General features: G+C 35.9%; 2 protein-coding genes across 4 annotated transcripts in view; one reads left to right on the forward strand and one right to left on the reverse strand.

Annotated features, from left to right (window-relative positions):
- NPHP3 (nephrocystin 3) overlaps positions 1-13,578 on the forward strand; it is a 56,238-nt gene extending 42,660 nt beyond the window's left edge. For 2 of the 3 annotated variants that reach the window (XM_070376127.1, XM_070376131.1), the window contains 10 exons: positions 1,364-1,458; positions 2,080-2,202; positions 3,783-3,972; positions 4,131-4,372; positions 5,609-5,684; positions 6,922-7,049; positions 8,591-8,831; positions 9,799-9,924; positions 10,521-10,636; positions 11,627-13,578. In XM_070376127.1, the coding sequence (XP_070232228.1) occupies positions 1,364-1,458; positions 2,080-2,202; positions 3,783-3,972; positions 4,131-4,372; positions 5,609-5,684; positions 6,922-7,049; positions 8,591-8,831; positions 9,799-9,924; positions 10,521-10,636; positions 11,627-11,807 (1,518 nt within the window). In that variant the 3' untranslated portion in view covers positions 11,808-13,578. Of the gene's footprint in view, positions 1-1,363; positions 1,459-2,079; positions 2,203-3,782; positions 3,973-4,130; positions 4,373-5,608; positions 5,685-6,921; positions 7,050-8,590; positions 8,832-9,778; positions 9,925-10,520; positions 10,637-11,626 lie in introns of those variants that run through there. The other variant, XM_070376136.1, reaches the window with a different exon arrangement.
- Positions 13,579-15,071: 1,493 nt separating this feature from the next.
- The window catches only part of UBA5 (ubiquitin like modifier activating enzyme 5), a 32,888-nt gene continuing 22,729 nt past the window's right edge, over positions 15,072-25,230 (reverse strand). Inside the window, exons 9-12 of the mRNA XM_005906539.3 lie at positions 19,329-19,464; positions 18,047-18,122; positions 17,789-17,895; positions 15,072-17,273 (exon numbers count right to left, since the gene is read on the reverse strand). Of these exons, the coding sequence (XP_005906601.1) occupies positions 17,190-17,273; positions 17,789-17,895; positions 18,047-18,122; positions 19,329-19,464 (403 nt within the window). The 3' untranslated portion in view covers positions 15,072-17,189. The remainder of the gene's footprint in view (positions 17,274-17,788; positions 17,896-18,046; positions 18,123-19,328; positions 19,465-25,230) is intronic.

A 25,230-nucleotide genomic window follows, 5' to 3' on the forward strand; every position in this document is an offset into this window, starting at 1 on the left:
CATATAATAGATTTACAAAAACCAAAAAGAAGAGAAGATAAGCATAATGCAAAAGAAAATCATCAAACCCCAAAAGGAAAAAGAAAAAGAAAGGAACAAAGAAGAAATATAAAACCATGGAAAAACATGATTTAAAATAATAATAAATACATTTCTATTAATAATTACTTTAAATGCCAATGGACTGGATGCTCAAATCAAAAGACACATAGTCGCAGAAAGGATTAAAAAAAAGAGTCTAGAATATGCTGCCTACAAGAGACTCATTTTAGGGCAAATGATACACACAGATTGAAAGTGAGAGGATGGAAAAAACCATTTCAAACAAATGGAAATGACAAGAAAGCAGGGGTTACAACATTCATATCAGACAAAATAGACTTTAAGTCAAAGGTTATTAAGAGAGATAAAGAAGGATACTATATTATGATAAAAGGATCAATATAAGGAGATGATAGCACACTCATCAACATATATTCAGTCAATATAGGAGCAACTAAATACATAAATACTAACAGACATAAAGGGATAAATTGATGGGAATACAATAATAGTAGGAGACTTTAATACTTGACTCACATCAATGGACAGATCTTTGAGACAGAAAATCAGTAAAGCAACAGGCAGCCAAAATGATACAATATAATAGTTAGACTTAGTTGATACTTTCAAGACATTACATCAAAAATAGCAGAATACACATTCTGTTCAAGTGCACATGGAACATTCTCTAGGATTGAGTACGTGTGTGTGTGTGTGTTCGGTCCTGTCCAATTCTTTACAACCCCCTGGACTGTAGCCCACCAGACTCCTCTGTCCATGGAATTTTCCAGGCAAGAATATAGGAATGAGTTGCCATCCCCTTCTCCAGGGTATCTTCCCTTGAATCCACATCTCTTAAGTCTCTTGCATTAGCAGGCAGGTTCTTTACCACTAATGCCACCTGGGAAGCCCTTCAATGCCATGGTTAATTTACATACGTAAACTAATGTAAATAAATTCTTTCATTTGAGTATGCTGTGTTATATGTAGGTGTGGAATATTTGTAATTTCACAGGCTTATCTTTCTCCTTTGTAGTATTAATATATCACCTAAATATAGCTTGCTGCTTTTAGTACTTTTGCAGTTCACATTTCAGATTTTTAATATATTCACTAAAAGTTTGAATTGTATTATATTTTGAGTTCTAACAAGAATTCTCATGTCAGTTGTCACATAAATATATACTGAATTTTTAAATATTCTAATGCTATTATACAACTATAAATTGAAATAATTATAAATTTCATTTTAAAAATTCACTGTTAGATGTACAGTGACTTACAGAAAATAGACTGTAATATTTTTTCTTTTCCTCCATAGGCTTGGGAAACAGTGAGACTAGAATACATGGAAAGCCCCACCATTATTGCTTCATATAGACAAAAGCTAACCAACTACTTTACCATGCAGCTAAGGTATTACAAACGTGCATTTTGTTGTTCTTAGCTTCTGCAACACACTGCACCTCTGTGTCCTTACTTTTTTCTTTCTTAGAATAACTTAATGTATAAAAATTTACTTATTATTTTAAAGGTTAAATCCTCTCCTGTTAATGCCAAAAGAACAAACATATAATTATGCAAGTCAGTCTTTTAATATTATGCTGAAGATTTAAGTGAAATCAATGCAGGATCATTTTATTACTTTTATTTTATTCTAGTTAAATAGTTTAAGTAGTTTAAAAATATGTGTGTGTCTGTAAATACCTGGGTGTGTACAGTTGTGTCCATTGATTTTTTTTTTTGTGATAATTCAATTTGTGTCCATTGATGGTTTTTTTAATAGTTCAGTGCCTACTCTATAGGTGTAGGAAAATACCTATAGAGTTTGATCAGTGGTCCTGAATATTACTTTATTTCCATAGTTAGGTTTATAAAGTTTCTGATTTTTACCTAATTTTCTCAGTATTATTCATAGAGTCAGGGATAGGATATATATCAAATATATATCTCCTCCTTTAACATTTGCCAGTAGTCTGTTGAAGCAATCTCACTGTGGGACAGTACTACTGAATGTTGTCCCTTCTTTTCTAATAGTCAGGACCGAGTGACTTGGAGGAGTGCAGATGAACTGCCTTGGCTTTTCCAGCAGCAGGGAAGTAAACAGAAGCTGCATGATTGTCTTCTTAACCTCTTTGTATCTCAAAACCTCTATAAAAGGTAAAAAACTTATTTGTAGGACATCTTTCCCCAGAAAAACAGATTCAAACAGTTGTTCAGTGTAATGGGAAAATGGCATTCTTCATTTAAAAATTAGTCCACTTTCAGTGGTAACCGTAATATAAAACAATGTGGGAGAAATTTTAAACAGTTTGCAAATTGCCACGTCTACTTTTTCCAAGAGGTAAACAAAAAAGATACTGTGCTGTGCTTAGTCACTCAGTCATGTCTAACTCTTTGCAACCTCATGGACTGTAGCCCACCAGGCTCCTCTGTCCATGGGGATTCCCAGGCAAGAAAACTGAAGTGGGTTGCCATGCCTTCCTCCAGGGAATCTTCCCAACCCAGGGATCGAACCAAAGTCTCCCACATTACAGGCAGATTCTTTACCATCCGTGCCACCAAGGAAGCCCAAACAAAAAAAATAGAGTATTGTTTTTATAAAATCAGAGCTGGAATGCTCTTGAGATAGCTTTGTATCTTAATCTTTCACCGAAGCAGGTTTAAATCCAGACCACCCAGAGAGGAGGTTCATGATGTCTACCTCTTAGGGCATCCAAGTATTTTAAAGTGTAGCCTTCAAACCAGACTTTGGGCTCTTCATAGGATTGGACTGGTGTCAGAATTTAAAGAAAGGATTACCCTTTTTTTATAATAATCTTTTTTAAGGTTTTATTCTATCTTTTTGGCTGTACTGTGTGGCATGTGGGATCTTATTTCTCTTACCAGAGGTCAAACCCACACACGGTGCAGTGGAAGCGCCAAGTCTTAACCACTGGCCACCAGGGAAATCCTTTATGTCTCATTGTTATCTCCTGGTGTGTCTGAATTTGCCTCTTGCAGAATCACCTTTTTATGAGCCAACCTTCTGACCTCTAAGCCCCACCTCTGTCTCACCTAGAAATTTAGACACTTCTCATAACTTAGCTGCATAATTTGTTTTGTTCCTTAATGATCTCTCTCAAATTTCTTTGTTGCAGCTCATAAATTATTTCTGGTCTCCATCCAGTTTTTCATGATTTAAAATGAGATTCATCCTTTAGTTTAACAGCTCTCCATCCTACTTAATACCATCTAGAGATGAATAAGCTTACTTTTATCATTCCATCCCTTGATGAAAATACAAAGCAGGTATTCTGACAGCTTGCCTGTGCTTTGTTTCTTCTGTTCGTATTTCCATCATTTAAAATAATTTTGGGGTGAATTCAGCAGTTGACTGCATATCATAAAAAGTCTAAACAGGATTATGATAGGGTTCCGTTGGTGAATAATCATAATGGTATTAATGGTAACAGCCAACACTATGGAGTACGTGCTACATGCCATAATCTCCTTAAAGCAACACTTGAGGCAGGTGATATCGGTGTGCTCCTTCTGCAGTCGAGAATGATGAGGTAAGAGAGAACACAGCGAGAGTGCTGTGGACTCAGATGGCAGGCCCAGTTTACACCTTTACCGCACTACACTGGACTGGCCTCCTAATACACTGTCAGTAGCTTGATATGAATTTGTGGCATCTTCACTCAGTAGTGGGGTTTAACGTTTCTTTTTCATTATATTACTGTTATTTGTTGAAACAGAGGACATTTTGCTGAGTTGCTGAGTTACTGGCAGTTTGTTGGCAAAGACAAAAGCGCAATGGCAGCAGAATACTTTGATTCATTGAAGCAGTATGAGAAAAACTGTGAAGGCGAAGAGAGCATGGTTTGCTTAGCTGACCTTTATGAAACCCTGGGGCGATTTCTCAAGGATCTAGGCCTTCTCAGTCAGGTAACTTCAGCAGGGAGTTAGAGACTGTGTGGGTCTTGATGTTTACTCTTTTCTCCTCCCTAGGAATTGATGTAGCTTTCATTTGTTGTGCTAACGAGATGGCAAATCTTACAGGATTTCACTCACATTAATTGGTCTTTAACCTTTTTATTCCCCAGGCTGTTGTGCCTTTGCAGAGGTCTCTGGAAATTCGAGAAACAGCTTTAGATCCAGATCACCCACAAGTAGCTCAGTCTCTCCACCAACTCGCAAGTGTGTATGTGCAGTGGAAGAAGTTTGGCAATGCAGAACAGCTGTATAAACAAGCACTGGAGATCTCAGAAAACGCCTACGGTGCAGACCATCCACATACTGCTCGCGAACTTGAGGCACTTGCAACTTTGTACCAGAAACAAGACAAGTAAGATTTCAATGAGTAATTCTCTGGTTTTTTGACAGGGAATTACAGTTCTTAATGTACTTATGTGGGAGGCATTGTTTTGTGGCTGTGTACTTTTCTTTATCCCGTACTTTCCTTATCCTATATTCTTTTGAATCCACCATATTCAAATATTATTCTTGGTCTGGGTCTTCATGGGGTAAACAGAAAATTAGAACTGCAAGGTTTATCTCTGTTTCAAGATGTGTGGAGGACAGAACATGGACTTTGGAGTCATAGAGCTGGATGTGAAAATGAGCTCCTTTTCTGACTGGCTTTGTAATATTGAGTACTACTAATACAGGGGACAGCAAACCATCACCCACATGCCAAGTCCACAAGGTCCCCTGTTTCACACCTAAGGTTGTAGTGGAACACAGCCATAGTTTTTTTTCATTTACATATTGTCTGTGGCTGCTTTCATGCTTTGACAGTAGCTTTTTAGTTTCAACAGCAATCACATAACCCACAAAGGCAAAACTGTTTACTATCTAGCAGTTTACAGAAGTTTGATCCCTAGTATAATACGCCCTCTGATAGGTATCTCTTCTCTGTCTGAAATCATTTCTTTTGCTCAATCATAAGTGACACATATTGGAATTTTTCTTTTAACTTCTAAAAATATTGTTTCACACAGATTTTGTGTGAATTTCACATTTCTATGTGACCAAAAATTAGTTGATATAGCAAACTAAAGTTTTGAATTTTCATTTAATTAGATTGCATTTTAGAGATTGCCTTTTAAACTCAAAATGAGTTTAATCAGCTGAAAAATAGTTAAATGTCAGCTAGTTGGAAGACTTGTTCTTTTAGTTGCTAAGTCATGTCTGAGTCTTTTGTGACCCCATGAACTGTATCTCTCCAGGCTCCTCTATGCATGGGATTTCCCAGACAAGAATACTGGAGTGGGTTGCCATTTCCTTCTTCAGGGATCCGTTTTCCTTCTCCTAAACTCAGGGATCAAACCTGCATCTCATGCATAGGCAGGCAGATTCTTTACCACTGAGTCCCATAGAAGCCCACTTGGAGGACTAGATTTATTAGATTTTGTTTTGCGAAAATTTTTGTTTAAGATTTTTCATTCCCTATGACTCTCACTTCTAGAAATAATGTTGTATTTAATTAGCAAAAAAAGACTTTACATTGGTGCTTTCATTTCACTGAAGTATGACACTTTGGACATGTTGCTTTCCTTTGACTTACTTTTTTTTTTTTAAGATATGAACAAGCTGAACATTTTAGGAAGAAATCATTTAAAATTCGTCAGAAAGCTGCAAGGAGAAAAGGCAACTTGGTAATGAGAGATTTCTTTTGTGTTGTGTTTTGAACAAAAAGGAAAAGAACATCTCTGTATCATAATGTAGATACATAAACCTCATATATTTAAAAACTTTTGATTTTAAATTGATTTCTAGGGAAGTACTGATTAATATTTTCTGGTTTAAAATACATGTTTAAAAACTAGTATTACTGAGAAGTACAAATTAGTATATGTTTAAAAAGTGGAACTATATATTTTGGTAATCATTTTACACTATATACATATGTCATATAATCATGTTGTACACTTTAAATTTACACAGTGTTATATGTCAATTATATCTCAATAAAGCTAGGGAAATTTTTTTTTAATTTTTAAAAGGTAGAACTATACAATTCAAAGATTAGATTTTAGTGTGAAGCAATTATACTCCAATAAAAATTAACAAAAATGATAAAGGTTAGATTTTAGAAGATGGACTTAAAAGCTGTTTCAATTTTTTAAAGCTTGAAAAGAGAATAAAAGAAATTTAGTAAACATTTAATGTTACATTCAAATGCCAAGAAATTATTATCCTTAAATGCAAAAACTTTTTCATTTTTCTAAGCTGCTGATAAAATAAATATAGCATATTTATTTTAATTTAAAATGCTATATTCAGTTTTTTATTAAAATGTATTTGACATCTAACATTGTGTAAATATAAGATGTACAACATATTTATTTGATGCATTTATATATTGTAATATGATTGATTACACCATAACGTCACATCACAAAATTATTTCTTTTTTGTAGTTGGAATAATTAAGATCTGGTCTCTTAGTAAGTTTGATCATTATAATACAGTATTGTTGCCACTATTCCCTATGCTATCTATACATTTGATTTCCAGGACTTACTTGTCTACTAGATGCAAGTGCTATGTGCAGTTTTAAGTACCTGGTATTAAATGTTTAGTAATAGGGTTAATAAATATATGCACATTGTTTCCTAATCTTTCTGATGCATTTAGGGATTCTGTTCATTTTGCTAAATTATCATAGTCATTTTCACAAAATAGTTTTAAATGAATTTAAGAATGTGAAGTCACTGGGAAGTATGTATATTTTTTAATAATCATTAGAGTAATTCAGTATACTTAAAGTAATTGTAATCTACTTTAAAGGAAACAAAAGGAGAAAGGATTTTTTCAGAACCCTAGTATATAGCTTCAGAATCAGAGATTGCACTTACTTGATGATTGTTGTGAATTTCTATGTTTCTCCAGTATGGATTTTCCCTTTTACGTAGACGGGCCCTACAATTAGAAGAGCTCACATTAGGTAAGGATACACCTGACAATGCTCGGACCCTCAATGAACTGGGTGTGCTCTACTATCTTCAGAACAACCTAGAGTGAGTACCCTACTGTTAATAATGAAAACACGTATTCATTTCATCTCTTAGATGCAAAGCTGTTTTACATTTCTATCAAGCCAAGCTAGAAAAAATCAACAGAATTTTTCATGTATGATATGTTATGAACATGGCCACATTTAACAAAGACCATGACAATTTCTCCACTGTTTCCTTTCACATTGTTTCTTTAGTAACTAAAAAGATATTCTGTAGTTTCCTTAGTATTTTATATGTTTATAACAAATGAGTTTGTGTAGATATTGTACAAAAGGTCTCACATAAGAACAAACTTGGGACTGAGGGAAAATAAAGAAAAGAATGTAGATGGCTGCTAATTTTATTCTTCAATTTATTTGGGCATAGACTCAAAGACTCTTTTATGAAAAATGAGTGTTTTTGGACTTCTTTGTATGTCAGCAAAATACAATAGATTTGACATTTTGGATATCAGAAAAATACAAATATTTAGCCCACTTCACACGGAGAAGGCAGTGGCACCCCACTCCAGTACTCTTGCCTGGAAAATCCCATGGATGGAGGAGCCTGGTGTCCATGGGTTTGCTAAGAGTCGGACACGACTGAGCGACTTCACTTTCACTTTTCACCTTCATACATTGGAGAAAGAAATGGCAACCCACTCCAGTGTTCTTGCCTGGAGAATCCCAGGGATGGGGGAGCCTGGTGGGCTGCAGTCTATGGGGTTGCACAGAGTTGGACACAACTGAAGCGACTTAGCAGCAGTAGCAGCAGCAGCCCACTTCACAAAGGAGCAAGGTCTACTGTTTCTTGTGGTGCTCAGGCTTCTCATAGTGGTGGCTTCTCTTGTTGCAGAGCATGGGCTCTAGGGCACATGGGCATCAATAGTTGTAGCACACAGGCTCAGTAGTTTTGGTCCATGGGCATATGTAATCTTCCCAAACCAGGAATTGAACACATGTCCCCTGTACTGGCTGGCAGATTCTTATCCACTGCACTATTAGGGAAGTCCCACAAAGGGTTCTTTAATTAAAACTTATTTAGTACTAGGGAGCTCCCTTGCAGCCTGGTGGTTAGGATTTGGCTGTTTCACTGTGGAGGCCCAGGTTCCACCCCTGGTCAGGGAACCATCTTGCATGCCACAATGCAGCCAAAATACCAAAACAAACAAACAAACAAACAAACAAACAAACCAGATTTAGTACTAACTCCAAAGGGAGGGAGAAGGAAAGAATACCAAAATCTTTTGAGTTTGGCTTAGTAATTTTTAAGATATAAAAAGTTTGTTCTGGAAACTATTTATGAGTTTGTGTTTTAGGAGTGAAGTGGAGAATGGAGACAATCATCCAGACACCTTAGGGTCTCACACTACTAGGAAGGCATATTTAATTTTTGGAAAAGGGCAGAAAGAGATGAGGGGTAGGAAAGAGGATTTTGAGCTGAATCCTTCATTTTAACTATCTTGGATTTAAGAATAAAAGTACTTCAGTTCTCCTCCTAATTAGGACTAGGGTTCTGACTTCTAGAGAATAGTTTAAACCATCTGGGTCTTTTGTTCATAGAATAGCTGACCAGTTTCTGAAGCGTTCCTTGGAGATGAGGGAGAGAGTTCTAGGACCAGATCACCCTGACTGTGCCCAGTCGTTGAATAATCTGGCGGCTCTATGCAATGAAAAGAAACAGTATGACAAAGCAGAAGAACTTTATGAAAGAGCCTTAGACATTCGGAGACGAGCATTAGCTCCTGATCACCCTTCTTTGGCTTATACGGTAAAGCATCTTGCGATCTTATACAAGAAAATGGTAAGTAATCCATAGCATGCCTACATGTGTTTTATAATATACCAGTTAAGCCATAGTTGCTGTAAGCAAAATAATTTATCTTCCAATGGATATATTATTTTCTATGATCTTTTAAATCACAATGATTTCAGACTTAACTAAATTAAGGTCCTAGTTTAGTTTTTAAAAATACATTCTAAATACAAATGCATTTGTCAGTACTCTAACTAGAACTTATTCTTCTTTTACATTTCAGAAGTTTTAAAATTCAACTAGTATTACGTTTGCTGTGTTAGGCTACCATAGATGTATCAAATCACCCAATTGTAAGGACTGAAGAAGTCTCCATAGCTAATGAAATGACCATTTCACTTTTTCTTTGCTTGCAATTAAATGTAACCATTCTTTACCATACAGTTCTAGTCTAAGTGATATTTGGATTTTTTATGGCTGTCTTTAAGACAAACGAAAATCAGGAGAAAAAACTGCTTTCATTTAGTGTGGTTACAGAGTTGTATAGACTTTGTGGGACTGTTGCTAACCCTCCTAGTACTGAAGTTGATGTTTCAGTATAAAGGATCCATTGCTGCTATTTCTACCTAAATTTCAAGTAAAAAAGAAATAATCTGAAAAATCTGGAAAGGATTTGGTGGAAAATGAGTTTTAAGATAAAAACTTTGATGCTATCTCTAAATGACATATAGCAGCAAACATACTTTAACTGGCATGTGTTTACATCACCAGAAAGTTATAATGGGTGATCCTAAAGAACTTTCTGAGTTATCAGATAAAATGTTCTTATATTCTATATAGCTTTACATATTAGATTTCAGATACCCATAAACTTATCCATTAAACTGGGAAGAAATATTTCTGAACTTTTTTCCTCAGAATTATTTTACCATAAAACTGTATTTATGGAACAAGCTCTGATCATAAAGTATTTATTGCTTTAATATTTTTGTTAGATTTCACTTTTGTGTTTTAGGGGAAACTTGACAAAGCTGTACCTTTGTATGAGCTGGCTGTTGAAATCCGGCAGAAATCCTTTGGCCCAAAGCACCCAAGTGTAGCCACTGCCTTGGTGAACTTAGCTGTTCTTTATAGCCAAATGGTAAGTTCCCATAATGTAATGCTTTATAAATCAATAGTTTTAACATATGAAATATAGGTAAACATGTATTAGATATAGGTAAACATGTATTAGATATGACACAGTAAAAATAATTAAAGGACAATTAAGGTTATCTACTAATGTTCCCTTTAATACTTGAGAAGTTATTAAAGTTACAACTGTAAGACAGTCCATTCTTCTTAGTGTGAAATACTGTGTTTAGTTCATTGCATAGACTTATTTATTTCTGGAGACTCCCTACATCTCTTTATCTAATATTGTTCCTAAGATATATCATTTGCTTGTCATGAGTAAGAGATATGGTACCCTGGGGTACCACAAAGAAGTTTGTGCTTATATAATTGGATTAATGTCAGTTGTTACCAAGCCAGGTCTAAAACTTAAGTTTCTGAATTTTATTATACTACTTCTCCAATTATGATTACTCCTAAATTAATCAGTTTATCTACATCTTGTAGGAGGATATTAACTCTTTTAAAGTGCTTAGCCAAGTAGGTCAGCTCAGTCTAGAGTACCTTAAAAGTAATTTCAGAAACCCAGTGTGTTCAAATGAGCATTGTTTCTTTTTTAATAAGAAAAAACACAGTGAGGCCCTGCCGTTGTATGAACGAGCATTAAAGATTTACGAGGACAGCCTGGGTCGGATGCATCCTCGAGTTGGAGAAACACTAAAAAATTTAGCTGTGCTTAGGTAAGAATTTTTCACTTTCCTCATATAGCCAAAATCCCTCTTAGGACATCTTTGATTCATCATAGAACCCCACAAAATATTTATTGCTGATATGCTTTTTAGTAGAACAGAGGGTTTATTTTTGGCTGATCTAGTTCAAGAGACATTGAAATAATATCCAGAAGTGAAATTGAAGGTGGCACAACATATTTTGTAGAGGAAGTATCATGACAAATAAGAGGATGGATTACATTTGCAGCTAACTGGCTCTGGGGGTAATTGGCAACTTGCTATCCTCAAAGTGGATTTACCATGTTGACTTTTGCATTATATTTACCTCAAGATGCTAACTTCCTTTAGCAGTTTCACTGTACCCATTACAATGTAGTCTTAATGGTGCCCCATAAGACACTTGGCAGCAGACAAAAAGGAGAATTTGGGTATTCTGTTTTATTGGTCTGCCTGAAAATGGACTTTTCTTGCAGAGTAAAACTTACAAACAAGTTAAAATATAAAGGAAGATCATTTCTTAGGCAAAACACAAAACCTAGAAATGATCCACAGAGTCTTTCCAAGTAATGGGTCAAGCTGCCTCTCGCACATCACTGTGGGACCACTCAGCATTTCACAGTGCACAGAAAACCTGGCTGCAGGGTTTTACACTAGGTGAGGTGGAGAGCACTTCTGGGTAGATTTCAGGTGGATTTTTTTTTTTTTCAATTATTTATATTTTGTCATATGGTTAAATGACTAGCAATTGGCTGAAATAATCTTGGAAATCCTGTGATAGTTGGCATTTTAGAAAATTTTGAAAGCATTCAACAAATATAACTTTTTCTATATAAAAAACTAATAATAAAAACCTCCAGTTTTTCAATCTTCAGCTTGGAAAAAAAGAGCACAACTTGTTTTTCTGTATCCTATAAGATCATTTAGAATTGTTAAAAAAAATTGTTAAATATTTATCTCAAAATAAATATTTTCATTTTGAGACTTTTTTTTCTCCCAAAGCTATGAAGAAGGGGATTTTGAAAAAGCTGCTGAACTATACAAAAGGGCAATGGAAATAAAAGAAGCAGAAACGTCACTTTTGGGTGGAAAAGCTCCTTCCCAACACTCATCAAGTGGAGATACATTTAGCTTAAAAACAACCCATTCTCCTAATCTTTTCCTTCATCAAGGACAAAGGTGATAGCAGCAACTACCACTCACTGGAAATGCACCTTAGGATAAAATAATTAAGAAACATTTGGAACTTTAAAATTTATAAAAACTGTTAAGAAAATTTAATTTCACTGTGTGATTTAACTGGTTATTTGTATGATATTGGACTACATTGAAGTTTGAGTCATGACTATTTCAATTTTAGCTGTTTGAAAGAATTAGCTTTCCTATTGTGTGGGAACCAATATCAGATCAGATCAGATCAGTTGCTCAGTCGTGTCTGATTCTTTGCGACCCCATGAATCACAGCACGCCAGGCCTCCCTGTCCATCACCAACTCCCGGAGTTCACTCAGACTCATGTCCATCGAGTCAGTGATGCCATCCAGCCATCTCATCCTCTGTCGTCCCCTTCTCCTCCTGCCCCCAATCCCTCCCAGCATCAGAGTCTTTTCCAATGAGTCAACTCTTCGCATGAGGTGGCCAAAGTACTGGAGTTTCAACTTTAGCGTCATTCCTTCCAAAGAAATCCCAGGGCTGATCTCCTTCAGAATGGACTGCTTGGATCTCCATGCAATCCAAGGGACTCTCAAGAGTCTTCTCCAACACCACAGTTCAAAAGCATCAATTCTTCGGCACTCAGCCTTCTTCACAGTCCAACTCTCACATCCACACATGACCACAGGAAAAACCATAGCCTTGACTAGACAAACCTTTGTTGGCAAAGTAATGTCTCTGGTTTTGAATATGCTATCTAGGTTGGTCATAACTTTTCTTCCAAGGAGTAAGCGTCTTTTAATTTCATGGCTGCAGTCACCATCTGTAGTGATTTTGGAGCCCAGAAAAATAAAATCTGACACTGATTCCACTGTTTCCCCATCTATTTCCCATGAAGTGATGGGACCGGATGCCATGATCTTTGTTTTCTGAATGTTGAGCTTTAAGCCAACTTTTTCACTCTCCACTTTCACTTTCATCAAGAGGCTTTTGAGTTCCTCTTCACTTTCTGCCATAAGGGTGGTGTCATCTGCGTATCTGAGGTTATTGATATTTCTCCCAATATAGACACTTTGGAATCCTAAGATGACATGAAGAGTTGATCATGAAGAGTAGACTGGTCTCTGTTCTGTAAGAGCAGTTATAACTCTTTATTAGCAGTTAAGACAAGGAGTTCAAGAATTCCATGATTCTTATCTCTCAAAATCTACTTTTGCCTCACCATTCCTCATCTTGCTATTCAGTAGCAGTCTGGCCCAGTTGTCTACCTCAAAGAAAAGTTTCAGAATAAAGGGATAATGTTTATGGGACATATGAATTGTCTTCTGTAAAATGAACTAGTATTAGGAATCTCTGTCTGCTACATGTCTTTTATTCTACCTTTTCCTTGAGCAGATACGGCTAAGCCCACTGTTTTCTGTGATTTCTACATTGTATATTGTTTTTACTGTGTAGAATGTCCTTGCACAATCTGAAGTCAGTATTGCAGTAACAAATCAAGCCCTTTGGCATTCTTTTAACTTTTCCCAAAATATGGACACAACCTTCTTCCTTAAATGGCCTAAATCTACCTCTTCATTTATCTAGAACTCAAATTACTTTCCCGTTTTATATTGAAAATTAAATATTTTTATAGATTTTATAAATATTGCCAATCTGGGGTACTGTTTCATGCCATTTATATATTTATATATAATAAAATTTTCATTTTTAATACTTGTAACATTCCAGCATGTATTAATTGTAAAGGTGAAAGATGTGATAACCATATTTCACTATTTTAAAATAAAGGTGAAATTTCAAGTTCTTTTTTCCACTCCAGTTTATACAAAAGGATTATATTTACATAATTAAGAAAAATGTTGAACACTACAAAAAAAAAAAAAGAAAAAAGAATTAGCATTGTAGTTTGCTAATTCACTGAGTAGTTTGCTCAACTTGAGCTTCAGTGACTCCTTAGGATTTTGGTTAATGTTCTCTAAGGCTTGGCTACTCAAGGTGGTCTGTAGACCAGAATCATCAGTATTACCCTGGGAGCTTAGTAAAAATTCACACAGGCTCTCCCCAGACCTATTGAATCAGCGTCTGCAATGTAGCTAGATTCTCAGGTGATTCATATGCATATAAATTTGGGGAACAGTGGTCTAATTTTAAGGCACTACAGTGGTGACTTAAAGTAAATGAGGTAGAATCTTACAAAATGAACATCATTCTTCTCCCTTCTGGCAGAAGTACAACAGGGAAAAAAGAAGATAAACTACAACCATAACACATATTTCTGGGTTTGCCAGCTATGAAAGGCACAAAGCAATTGAATTCACAAATATATCAGACACTGACTGATTTTAGAATTAACTTTTTAGAGTTTAAAATTTGATTATTTAGTGGTATAAGTAATTTAACACATCATAAATAATAAATTTAAATTTAAAATTAAATTTAAATAAATTTAAATGTAAACTTTAGAAAATAACCTGAGATTAATATCCTAGAAGAAGCCTGAAAAAAAGGAAAAACTAGCAAAAGGATAATATGCATTTTTCTTTGTTCCTACAAAGTTTGGACTTGAAAAATATACAAAAAGTGAAAACTTACATTATTCAAAGTGACTTTATGGTAAGTTATTAATTATACTTGAGGGGTGATTATTTCAAAAGGTTTAAGTATAGTTTTTAAGACTATATTTTGATCTTACTAATTATACTACCAACTCAAATGTTTTCATGTAGAATGCCTAAAAAGAATAGGTACTTCCCTGAAGGTCTAGTGGTTGGGACTCCACGCTTCCATTACAGGCAGCACTATGATCCCACATGCCATGCTGCACGGCCAAAAAAGGTTCTCAAAAGGAATATTACGTACACTTTAATATACACCTTTAACATGAAAAGCATAGGTTTAAAATAATTATAAATCTGAATTGGAAGGCTCTAAACTATGGTAGTTATAATTAATTTTCATTCATTAATACTTTACAAAAAGAGAAACACTAAAAAAACATGCGATGGGGGAACTTAAAGCTTCATTAGTATTCTTAAATATTTATTACATTTTTGGGTTGGTCAGTGTGTTTATAGGTATTCAGGAAGTAATATTTTTACATAAAGGAACTCATAATACTTACTTTTTTTACTACATAAAACATTTAAATAGTACCATAAATTAACCTCCCGTTAAATTAAAAAGGGATTAAAGTTAAACATATTGTTTGTTTTACTCTAATTTAGAGCATTTGTGCTAAGGCAATTTTGGGAGTGTGTTTCCATCTTTTATACTTGAAGCAATAGTGTTATAAATCTGGTCAAACACTATGGGTTTATTTAGTAACATAAAATCCAATGATGATTAATTTCTCATGGTCAGCTGTCTACATATACAAATTTTCATGACATACAGACTTGTCAAGAGAGCACTCTAGATTACAAAAGATATTTGTTACCAGATTTTTTCTGTTAAAATAATAACTTTAATGGAAGATATAAGAAAAAAATTAGATAAGATTTTATAAAATATAAGATAACAGCAGGGTACAAATTAAGAACAGAAAAAAAAATCTTTAGATGATAGTAGGTTCTAATATATATAACTGATTCACTTTGCTGCACACCTGAACATAAACACAACATTGTAAATCAACTTTTTAAAAAGATGGTAAGTTCTAACTATTTATCAAACTATATAAACTTAAACTTGTAAGTATAGCCTATACCAAATTAGTGTACCAAAGGAATGTTATTTAGAAAGACTGCATTTCTTTTCTGAAATTCAAAGCATCTCTATGAACTAGAAAAGTTATTTTACAGATGAATATACTGAACTTTTAAATAACTGCAATGACCTAGCAAGGCAACATAAATACGTTTCAAGACCAGAAAGCTATCCCCATATATCCTGACATTACTGTAAACATAAGAATCACAGTACCCTAAAATCTCAAAACTAATATATTAAACATATTTGATATTTGGAGCTTTTTTTTTTTTTTCTGAAATTAATTTGTAGAATCTTATTTCATAAGTAGGAAAGGTACTTGTAACTTTTTAATTACATTTTCCCCTAGAATTTAGACATTCTCTCTTCAAAGCAAAAAAATCATCAAAATAGGAGACAAGCACAGTAACAGCCTACGGATAATGGTTACCAGTGCATGTTTATTAGTCTCTAAACCATTAGGAATTTACTTTAACCAAGGCTCTCTAAGCCTTCATTATTTGTATGCAAACTCCAGAGAAAAGCAGTTTATCAAATGACAATGATCAGGGAAAATGATACTCTTCCCTGTGAAGAAATACATGTCAGTCATTGCAGAGGTAATTTAGGCTTCATTTATTATCTGCTACCCAGGACAAGCCTTTGCCAGTAACTAATTACCCGGGGAATCAAATTTGAATAAAATAAAGTATTAGAAGATAGCCCATATGATGGGTATAATTTAGGTGATCTTAAGCCTAAATTTATCTTTTGCTCCTCAATAAAGCACACTGACTCAGACAGATGATATGCTGACTTCCCTGGTGGCTCAGACAGTCAAGTGTCTGTCTACAATGCGGGAGACCTGGGTTCGATCCCTGGGTCAGGAAGATTCTCTGGAGAAGGAAATGGCAACCCACTCCAGTACGCTTGCCTAGAAAATCCCATGGACAGAGGAGCCTGGTGTCCATGGGGTCGCAAAGAGTCGGACACGACTGAGCGACTTCACTTTCACTTTCAGTGCACAAATACAATTTGCACATCCTGAAAATATCTTTACCTGTCTATCCATGAAGGAAGCTTCTTTTTATTTGCCTCTGTCTTGCTTAGATTATATATATCACAAGTTTACACACTTTTCCAGTGCCTACATTTCAGCTTATATTTCATCAGGAAACATTCGAGAGGATGTTTTTATTTTATAGGTTTACAACTTGAAATTCACTGTTGCTCAAGTTAGTAGTAGTGGGCAGTTTTCTTGTAGAGAGCAATTCCAAACACAATGAGTATGTGCCCACTGGCTTAAATAATCAACATGCTGTACCTCTTGTTCTTTCCCTCTATGTGATCACACACTATTCTATTGTCCATGGCTGCAGGCAACAGACTACAAAGGATTACTGAAAAGAAAAGGAATATACCAGCAAATTGGTCCTTTCTTCTCACTGCCCCCGACAAAAGGTCAAAACAGTTCAATGGCTAACCTACAATAATCCTTTAAGTTTTCTTACTATAATGAAATATGAGTTTTAAGAGTTTCTGATTTAGTTGAAGGAGGGGAGCAACAAGCAACAGTCACAGTATTTCCAAAAAGTTAATAACAATTCAGTGAAGATTACACATCAATTGATGTTCCCTTAAGTTTTCTCAGTTTTTAAATGATTTTTTTAATTGCAAGGGAATAGGTTTAAACACAGGAAATAAAATATAGGCCAGTCCATTATTTATATGTTCTTCATCTTGGCCATAAGGTCTTCCAAGCTTTCACCAGAATCTTCTACTGTTACTTCAGGTACAGAATCTTCTTGCTATCAATAAATGAGGAAAACATGGTGAAAAAATAATCAAAGTTCTTAATGCTTAGGATCAGTAAGCTATAACTATGTTCAAAAAATTTATGAAGTAAACCTTCTTTAATAAATATGCCTTCTAATTTTTAGGAGAGATAAAATCCTTTATTTTCTCCAACAGTCTTTCGACTTACAAGGCAGTAATTTCAGTGTTCTTGAGATCTCTACTGAACTGGTATTTTTAAATGGTATTGTGGCTAAAAATATCAATATACAGAAAAGGTAGTCTTAATCAAAATCTATTTCACCGATCCATCAATGAATGAACAAAACTATGTCTATATTTTCAAACAGTTTAAAATGTGCTGTGCATATTTCCATATTAACACTGAATACCTCTCTCACAAATCTTAATGTAAAATATCTAAAATAAGAAATACTGCATTGGCATTATAAAATAGGTTGAAGATGGAAGAGTATAAATAGACATTTTCTCTTTTATCTTCTTATGGTAAACCAGATTTTAGATGTACCTTTTGGGGAACTGTATATGCCACTATAATTCCTTCAGGTAAGTCAGGGATTGGACCTGAAGATTTTTTCAGTTCCTCTTCTGAAATCTCAGATACCAGCTCAATACCTGTAAAGTTAAACTTAAATCTTAAAACCGCTTTCAAGGAGCTTAATGAGCAATAATCATTCAAAACTTGTATAATCTTAATTATAATTAGATTCCCTCCCATAAAAGAATGTTTTTTTGCTGCCATTTCAATTTATAAAACAATTCCTACCCCACTCATTGTCTTCATGTATTATTTCTCCTTCTTCTTGAATTACCTCCTGTTTGGGCAGTGCTGCTACCTTTTTCTGTAGAAATCAAACAGTTTCGGTATTTTTACTCATTCTCAGTTCTCTGAAGCATCATTCAGACTTGATCAGAATCAAGAATTCAGACACACTTTTTCTAAGGTCTACATACAGAGACCTTACGGAATACATAGAGAGATCCAGCAGACATGTATCACTAATCATCAGGGAAATGTGAATGAAAACCACAATGAGATAACACTTGTCAGAATGGCTACCATCAAGAAGACAACAAATAACAAGTGTTAGCAAGGACGTGGAAAAAAGGCAAACCTTGTGCACTGTTAGCAGGATTGTAAACTGGTGCAATCATTGGAAAACAGTATGGAGGTGTCTCAAAAAATTAAAAACACAACTACCATGTGATCTAGCAATTTCACTTCTGGTTTTTTTTTTTTTTAAATGAAAACAAAAACACTCAAAAGATATATAATCCAATGTTCACTGCAGCATTACTTATAACAGCTAAAACATGGAAGTTACCTAAATGTCTATCAATAGATAACTGGATAAAGGTGTGGTACATATGTACAATGGAATATGACTCAGACATAAAAAAATTTACTATCTGCAACTACAAGGCATGGATAGAACTACAAAGCATTATGTTCAATGAAATAAGTCAGACAACCAAAGATAAGTACCATATAATCTCACTTAAATAAAGGACCTAAAAACAAAACAAAAGGAAAACAGACTCACAGATACAGAGAACAAATAATGTTGCCATAGGAGACGTGGGGGTGCAAAATAAGTGACGTGAACAAAAAGGTCTAAACCTATAATTATATAATAAGTCACAGAAATACAATTTACAGCATAGGGAATATAGTCAATAATATTTTAATAACTTTTCATAGGAAGAGATGATAACTAGACTTCTCACAGTGATCATTTGATAATGTATGCAAATGTAAGATCATTACATGGTACACCTGAAACTAGCATAATATGTGTGTCAACAATATTTTAGCTTAAAAAATTAAAATTTAAAAACAGAATTCAGACAAGCTTTTTATCTTACAAAAAAACAAGAAAGGACTTTGAACAAAATTTTCATTTTTAAAGTATGGTGAATAAATTAGAACTTTAAAAATCCAGAATCCATTTACCTTGTATTCCAAGTCTAAATAATTACTTCTTCTTTTTCAAGTTTTTGTCCTATGCAATATGATCTCTCATGCATTGTGACACATTGACATATACCTTATATTCCTTCTGCTGCTTCCTACAGTTTCTGTCATCACACTGAGGATTTGGCTTCATGGACATAGTAGGGAAAAAATCCTGCATTGCATTGTATCCAAGGTAAAAACTAACAGTACCAAAATTTAACAGAAACCTATAAAAACAAAGCAGACTTAAATAAAGAAACAAAACCATAAAAATATTAGAAAAAACTGATCCTTTAAAAAAAATTATTTTCAAGGTAATGACTTTTGAAACAAGAACCCAGAAAACAATTTTTTTATCTTGTTTATAGGGCCTGGCTTATAGTAGATTATCTTGAATTAAACAACAGAATGCACTATTATTTTTTGAACCTGTAATCAAGATAAAATGCTGCCAATTAAACTATGACATGTCAACAACATTAAGAAGCATATTAATTTCAGAGAAGTTCAAATGTGAGATATCAAAGATATCTTAAAGACATCTTTGAGATATGGTTCTAAATCTCAGTTTTAAAAGTTTTTATATATGACACTGCAAAGTTTGCTATCTTAAATTTGTATTAAATCTCAATACAATTTTACACAAGTATTCACTCATGTAATAATCACTACCAGATCAAAATATAGTTGGCCCTCCATACCTATGGGGAATTGATTCCCTAACACCCCCACCCCAGGGTACCAAAATTAAGTCCTGCATATTTGCAGATAACCTGTGCACATCCTCCCATATACTTTAAATCATCCTGGTGGCTCAGACAGTAAAGAATCTGCTTGCAATGCAGGACACCAGAGTTTGACTCCTTGGTCAGGAAGATTTTCTGGAGAAGGGAATGGCTACCCACTTCAGTACTCTTGCCTGGAGAAATCCATGGACAGAAGCAGGCTACAGTCCACACAGTCACAAAGAGGCTGACATGACTGAGCAACTAAGCCCTGAGCACTTTCACTTAGATTACTTACAATACCTAATATAAATGCTATGTAAAAAGAAAGTGAAAGTGAAGTCGCACAGTCATGTCCGACTGTGACCCCATGGACTACAGCCTCCCAGGTTCCTCCATCCACGGGATTTTCCAGGCAAGAATACTGAAGTGTGTTGCCATTTAAATAGTCCTAAATATAATGCAAATACTATATAAACAGTTAACAGCCTGTGGCAATTCACATTTTGCTGTTTGGAACTTTATGGATTTTTTTAGATCTACAACTGGTTGATTCTGCAGATGCAGAACCCAAGGAAATTAAGGACCAGCTATATAGTGCATTTCCAATATGCCACAAAGCACCCTTGCTCCCTTACATTTGAATCTGATTCCTTTTATTTATTTATTTTTTAAGTTTTTATGTATTTATTTATTTTTGGCTACCCTGGGTCTTCATTGCTGCACACCGGCTTTTCTCCAGTTCAGCGTGCAGGCTTCTTATTGCAGTGGCTTCTCTTGTTGCAGTACATGGGCCCTAGAGCACTCAGACTTGAGTAGTTGGGGCACGTAAGCCCAGTAGTTGAGGCATGTGGAGTATAGAGTGCAGGCTAAGTAGTTACAGCACATGGGCTCAGTTGCCTCTCGGCTTCCCAGAGCAGGAATTGAACCTGTGTCCCCTGCACTGGCAAGGGTATTCTTAACCACTGGACCACTGAGGGAGTCCCTAATTCCTTTTAGAAGCTTGTCAGTAGAGGAAAAATCATTTACAAACATAAACAACAAAAGGAAAAAAATCGAAAAATGCATAGTCTCAACATACAACAAAAAAAGACAAAACTGAACAGAGAGAACAAGGCGGCAGAGCAGAAGGTGGACATGGAGTACTTCTCCCTCCACGGATACATCAGGAATGGATCTTCAGACACACAAGTGCGTGCACAACACCAGCTGAGAGCGGACAGGAGTACCAGACCAGCGGAAAAGAACATATAGAACCATGCAAAACTTGGTAGGGTGAAGGAACTAGGGGGAAAAACAGGAGTGGTACTAGGCCTGGACCTGCCCTCGGTGGGTGGGGGAACTGAAGCAGGGGTACGATCTCCACATCAGGGCAATTGTCTGAGTCAGAGGAGAAATATTTAAGGCTGAGAGTGAAACAGCTGATATGTGGCAACCTAAATACAATGAGAATCAGAAGTCCTCGCCGCAGCCATATGTACCCCGGATAGGGAAGCAGGTGCCCTAGAAGGTGCAGCAGCTGGGAGCTGGAGCTTAGGGATTGTGGAGCAATCCCCGGGTGAGAGCTGTTGTTCACTGCAGACAGATGGACCGAGGGGATGTGAGGGATGAGATTGTGGTAGGAAATGACTGTGGAGGAAAGCCAGGCAGCCATGGAAGCAAGTTGACACTGCTAAGTCAAACTAGGGGGTGTAGCCATCACAATAGCCTCTCTCTCCACACATGCCAACAGCAGCTGACAACAGACTGGCCCATCAAGCACCTGACGCACCGAACTACAGACTAGGACCACACCCAGGGCACTCCTTTAAGTGACTGATGCATGGAACAGAGTAGGACTCCACCCAGGGTGCCTGTTTAAGTGCTGGACACACCAATCTACAGAGTAGGACCCCAGCCAGGGGGGGCCTTCTATGTCCTTGACATGCTGATCAACAAAGAAATACCCCAAAAGGGAGCCCTCTAAGGGCCTGAATAGGTGGAGCTGTGGAGAAAGACTAGCCAAAAAGGCTTCTGATCGCCAACTACCAGAGGCTCGAAAAAAGACTCTGATAGGGCCATAACTCCTGTGGCTGAGGTAGTCCGTGTCCCTGCAGACTTGGTGCCACCAGGGTCCCAGAGACCCAAGTAGCTGTGCCACCTTCACGCTCAACCTTCACTGAGGGAGAGCTGCCACAAGCAAAAAAAAAGTCTTCCCATCTATGCACGTGGGGTCATTTCCATCGTGTTCAACTCATTGTGACCTTGTGCACTGTGGCCTGCCAGGCTTCTGTCAGGGGGCATTCCCCAGGCAAGAACACTAGAGTGTACTGGCCATTACTGGTTTCCATACCCTTCTTTAGAAGCACTATATTTCCTGCTGCCCTAGTCGCCGACTCCTCTGAGTACCTGGTGCTGCCAGAAACCCTGCGACCCAAGCAGCTGCACCACCTCCACACCTGGCCCTCACAGGGGCAAACCCAAGTCCTCCAGGGCAGCCTAAGGAGCAAACCCCTGTGGACAAACCACATGCAGAGGTGGAAATAAATCACAAATGAAACCCAGGGGCAATATGGCTAAGGAAGAAGACCCAAAACCTTCCCACCAGCTGTACAAGCTGCAGATTAAATCCACATGATCAACTAGGCAGACTTTGTGTCTACGGAATATGTAAAAGGACATTGAGAGCTCCCACAAAAGAAAACACACTAGTTCTGATAGCTGTGGAAAATGGAGGCAAGAACACACAGAAGTAAGACCAGATTAGAATCTGAGCTGCCCCAACAGCAGGTCCAGAGACCAGCACAGTGTTGGAAGGTACCCTAGGTGGGTAAGGGGGACTGTGACTGGACCCTGACAGAAGTGATTCAAGAAAAACATTTATTATTCTTATGTTTTGACTTCTGTAGTTTCTTTTGGATTTTTCTTTTATTTTTTCCCACCTCTGTTGTAGTTATGATTTTAATGGCACTATGAAATCTAATTAAGCTTTTAAGTTGGTTTTTTTTTTTTCAATCACACTTTTTATTGTTATAAACCTCTGCCTCTATGTTGGGCTTTTGCAGTTCTACAGAGTTTTCCTTTTTTTCTTCCTTTCCTCTACCTTTTTTTCTAATTTTAATTTTTAACTTTTAAAAACCTATTATTTTTTTCTACATTTACTCCTTTGTTTGCTTTTCCTACTGTTCCTTTACTCTTGCAGTTAATCTTCAATGTATGTAAATCTTTCTAAAGCTATATTTAACTTTTCATATCTATTCTTTTTTTCTTTTCTTTCTTTCCTTTCCTCACAACATATTTGTTAGTTTTGTTTTCATTGCTTTATTCCTCATTTGGCACCTTACTTTAGTTTTGTTTTCCAGTTTGTGCTATAGTTTGTTTTGTTCTTAACTGGTAGATATAACTTTTGGATTGCTCTGTTCACTGTGTCAATCTATTGTATTTTATTTTTGTTGGACTGTTTTGATTTTGCTAATGGATGTATATGCATATGTGTATATTCCATTATTTTAATTATTATTTGCCTGATTTTGTAACTGCCATTTGTCTGGGGTTCACCTTTGGTTTCTCATATTGGGGTATTTGTTTTAATCTAACACATAATGCCATAACAAACCACTTGTGGAATCTTCATTTCTGAACAGAGATCAAGCCCTGAGCCTTTGGAGTGGGAGCACTAACTCCAACCCTAGACTACCAGAGAACTAACCATAGGGAGTATCAAATAGTGAGAACACACACAAAGGAAACCACTTGAATACAAGACCAGGTATAACCCAACCACCAGTAGCACCCTGTGCAGGACACCTCATTCAAACAACCAAAACAAAAATACAAACCCAATCGTCAGCAGACAGGATTACCACCTACTCAACCTTGCTCATCAGAAGAAACACAAAAAAAAACTTAGCACAAATCTCACCATATACAAAGCTTACACAAACCACTGGACCAACCTGAAGAGGGCAGAAACCAAAAAGAAGGAAGAATTCAACCTTAAAGCCTGGGGAAAGGAGACCTCAAACACAATAAATTAAAAATAAATAATAATGTAAAGGTAGAGAAATACTGCACAAATGAGGGAATAAGCTAGAAACACAGAAGTCCAAATAAATGAAGAGGAAATAGGCAAACTACCTGAAAAATAATTCAGAATAATGATAGTAAAGATGATCAAAACCCTTGAAAACAGAATGGAGAAAATGCAAGAATCAATTAACAAAGACCTAGAAGAATTAAAGAGTAAACATACAAACAACACAATTAATGAGATTAAAAATATTCTAGAAGGAATCAACAGCAGAATATCTAAAGAAGAAGAATGAATCAGTGAGCTGGAAGATAAAATGGTGGAAATAACTTCTGAAGAGCAGAATAAAGTAAAAAGAATGCAAAGAACTGAGGAAATTCTCAGAGACCTCGGGGACAATATCAAACACACCAACACTGAATTATAGGGGTCCCAGAAGAAGAAGAGAAAAAGAGATGGTATGAGAAAATTTTTGAAGAGGTTATAGTTGAAAATTCCCCAACATGGAAAACGAAATAGTCAATTAAGCCCAAGAGTGGGAAAGAGTTCCATACAAGATAAACCCAAGGAGAAACATGCCAAGACACACACTAATCAAAGTAACAAAGATTAAATACAAAGAATATTAAAAGCAACAAAGGAAAAGCAATAAGTTACATACAAGGGATACCCCATATTTTTCACAGCTGATCTTTCATCAGAAACTCTGCAGGCCAGAAGGGAATGGCTGGATTATATTTAAAGTACCGAAAGGGAAAAATCTACAACCAAGTTTACACTACCCGACAAGGATCTCATTCAAAACTGATGGAGAAATCAAAAGCTATTCAGACAAGCAAAAGTTAAGAGAATTCGGTACCACCAAATCAGCTTTACAACAAGTGTTAAAGGGACTTATATAGTCAAGAAATACAAGAGGAAAAAAAGATCTACAAAATCAAACCCCAAAGAATTAAGAAAATGGCAACAGAAACATATATATCAATAATTACTTTAAGCATAAATGGATTAAATGCTCCAACTGAAAGACACAAATTGGCCAAATGGATACAAAGACCCATATATATGCTGTCTACAAGAAATCCACTTCTGACTTAAAGACACATATAGACTGAAACTGAGAGGAAGGAAAAATATATTCCATGCAAATAGAAAGCAAAAGAAAGCTGGAGTAGCAATCCTCGTATCAGACAAAATAGACCTTAAAGTAAAGAATACTACAAGAGATAAGGAAGGACACTACATAATGACCAAGGGAT

This window comes from Bos mutus, chromosome 1, assembly GCF_027580195.1.
Source record: "Bos mutus isolate GX-2022 chromosome 1, NWIPB_WYAK_1.1, whole genome shotgun sequence".
Taxonomy (NCBI): Eukaryota; Metazoa; Chordata; class Mammalia; order Artiodactyla; family Bovidae; genus Bos; species Bos mutus.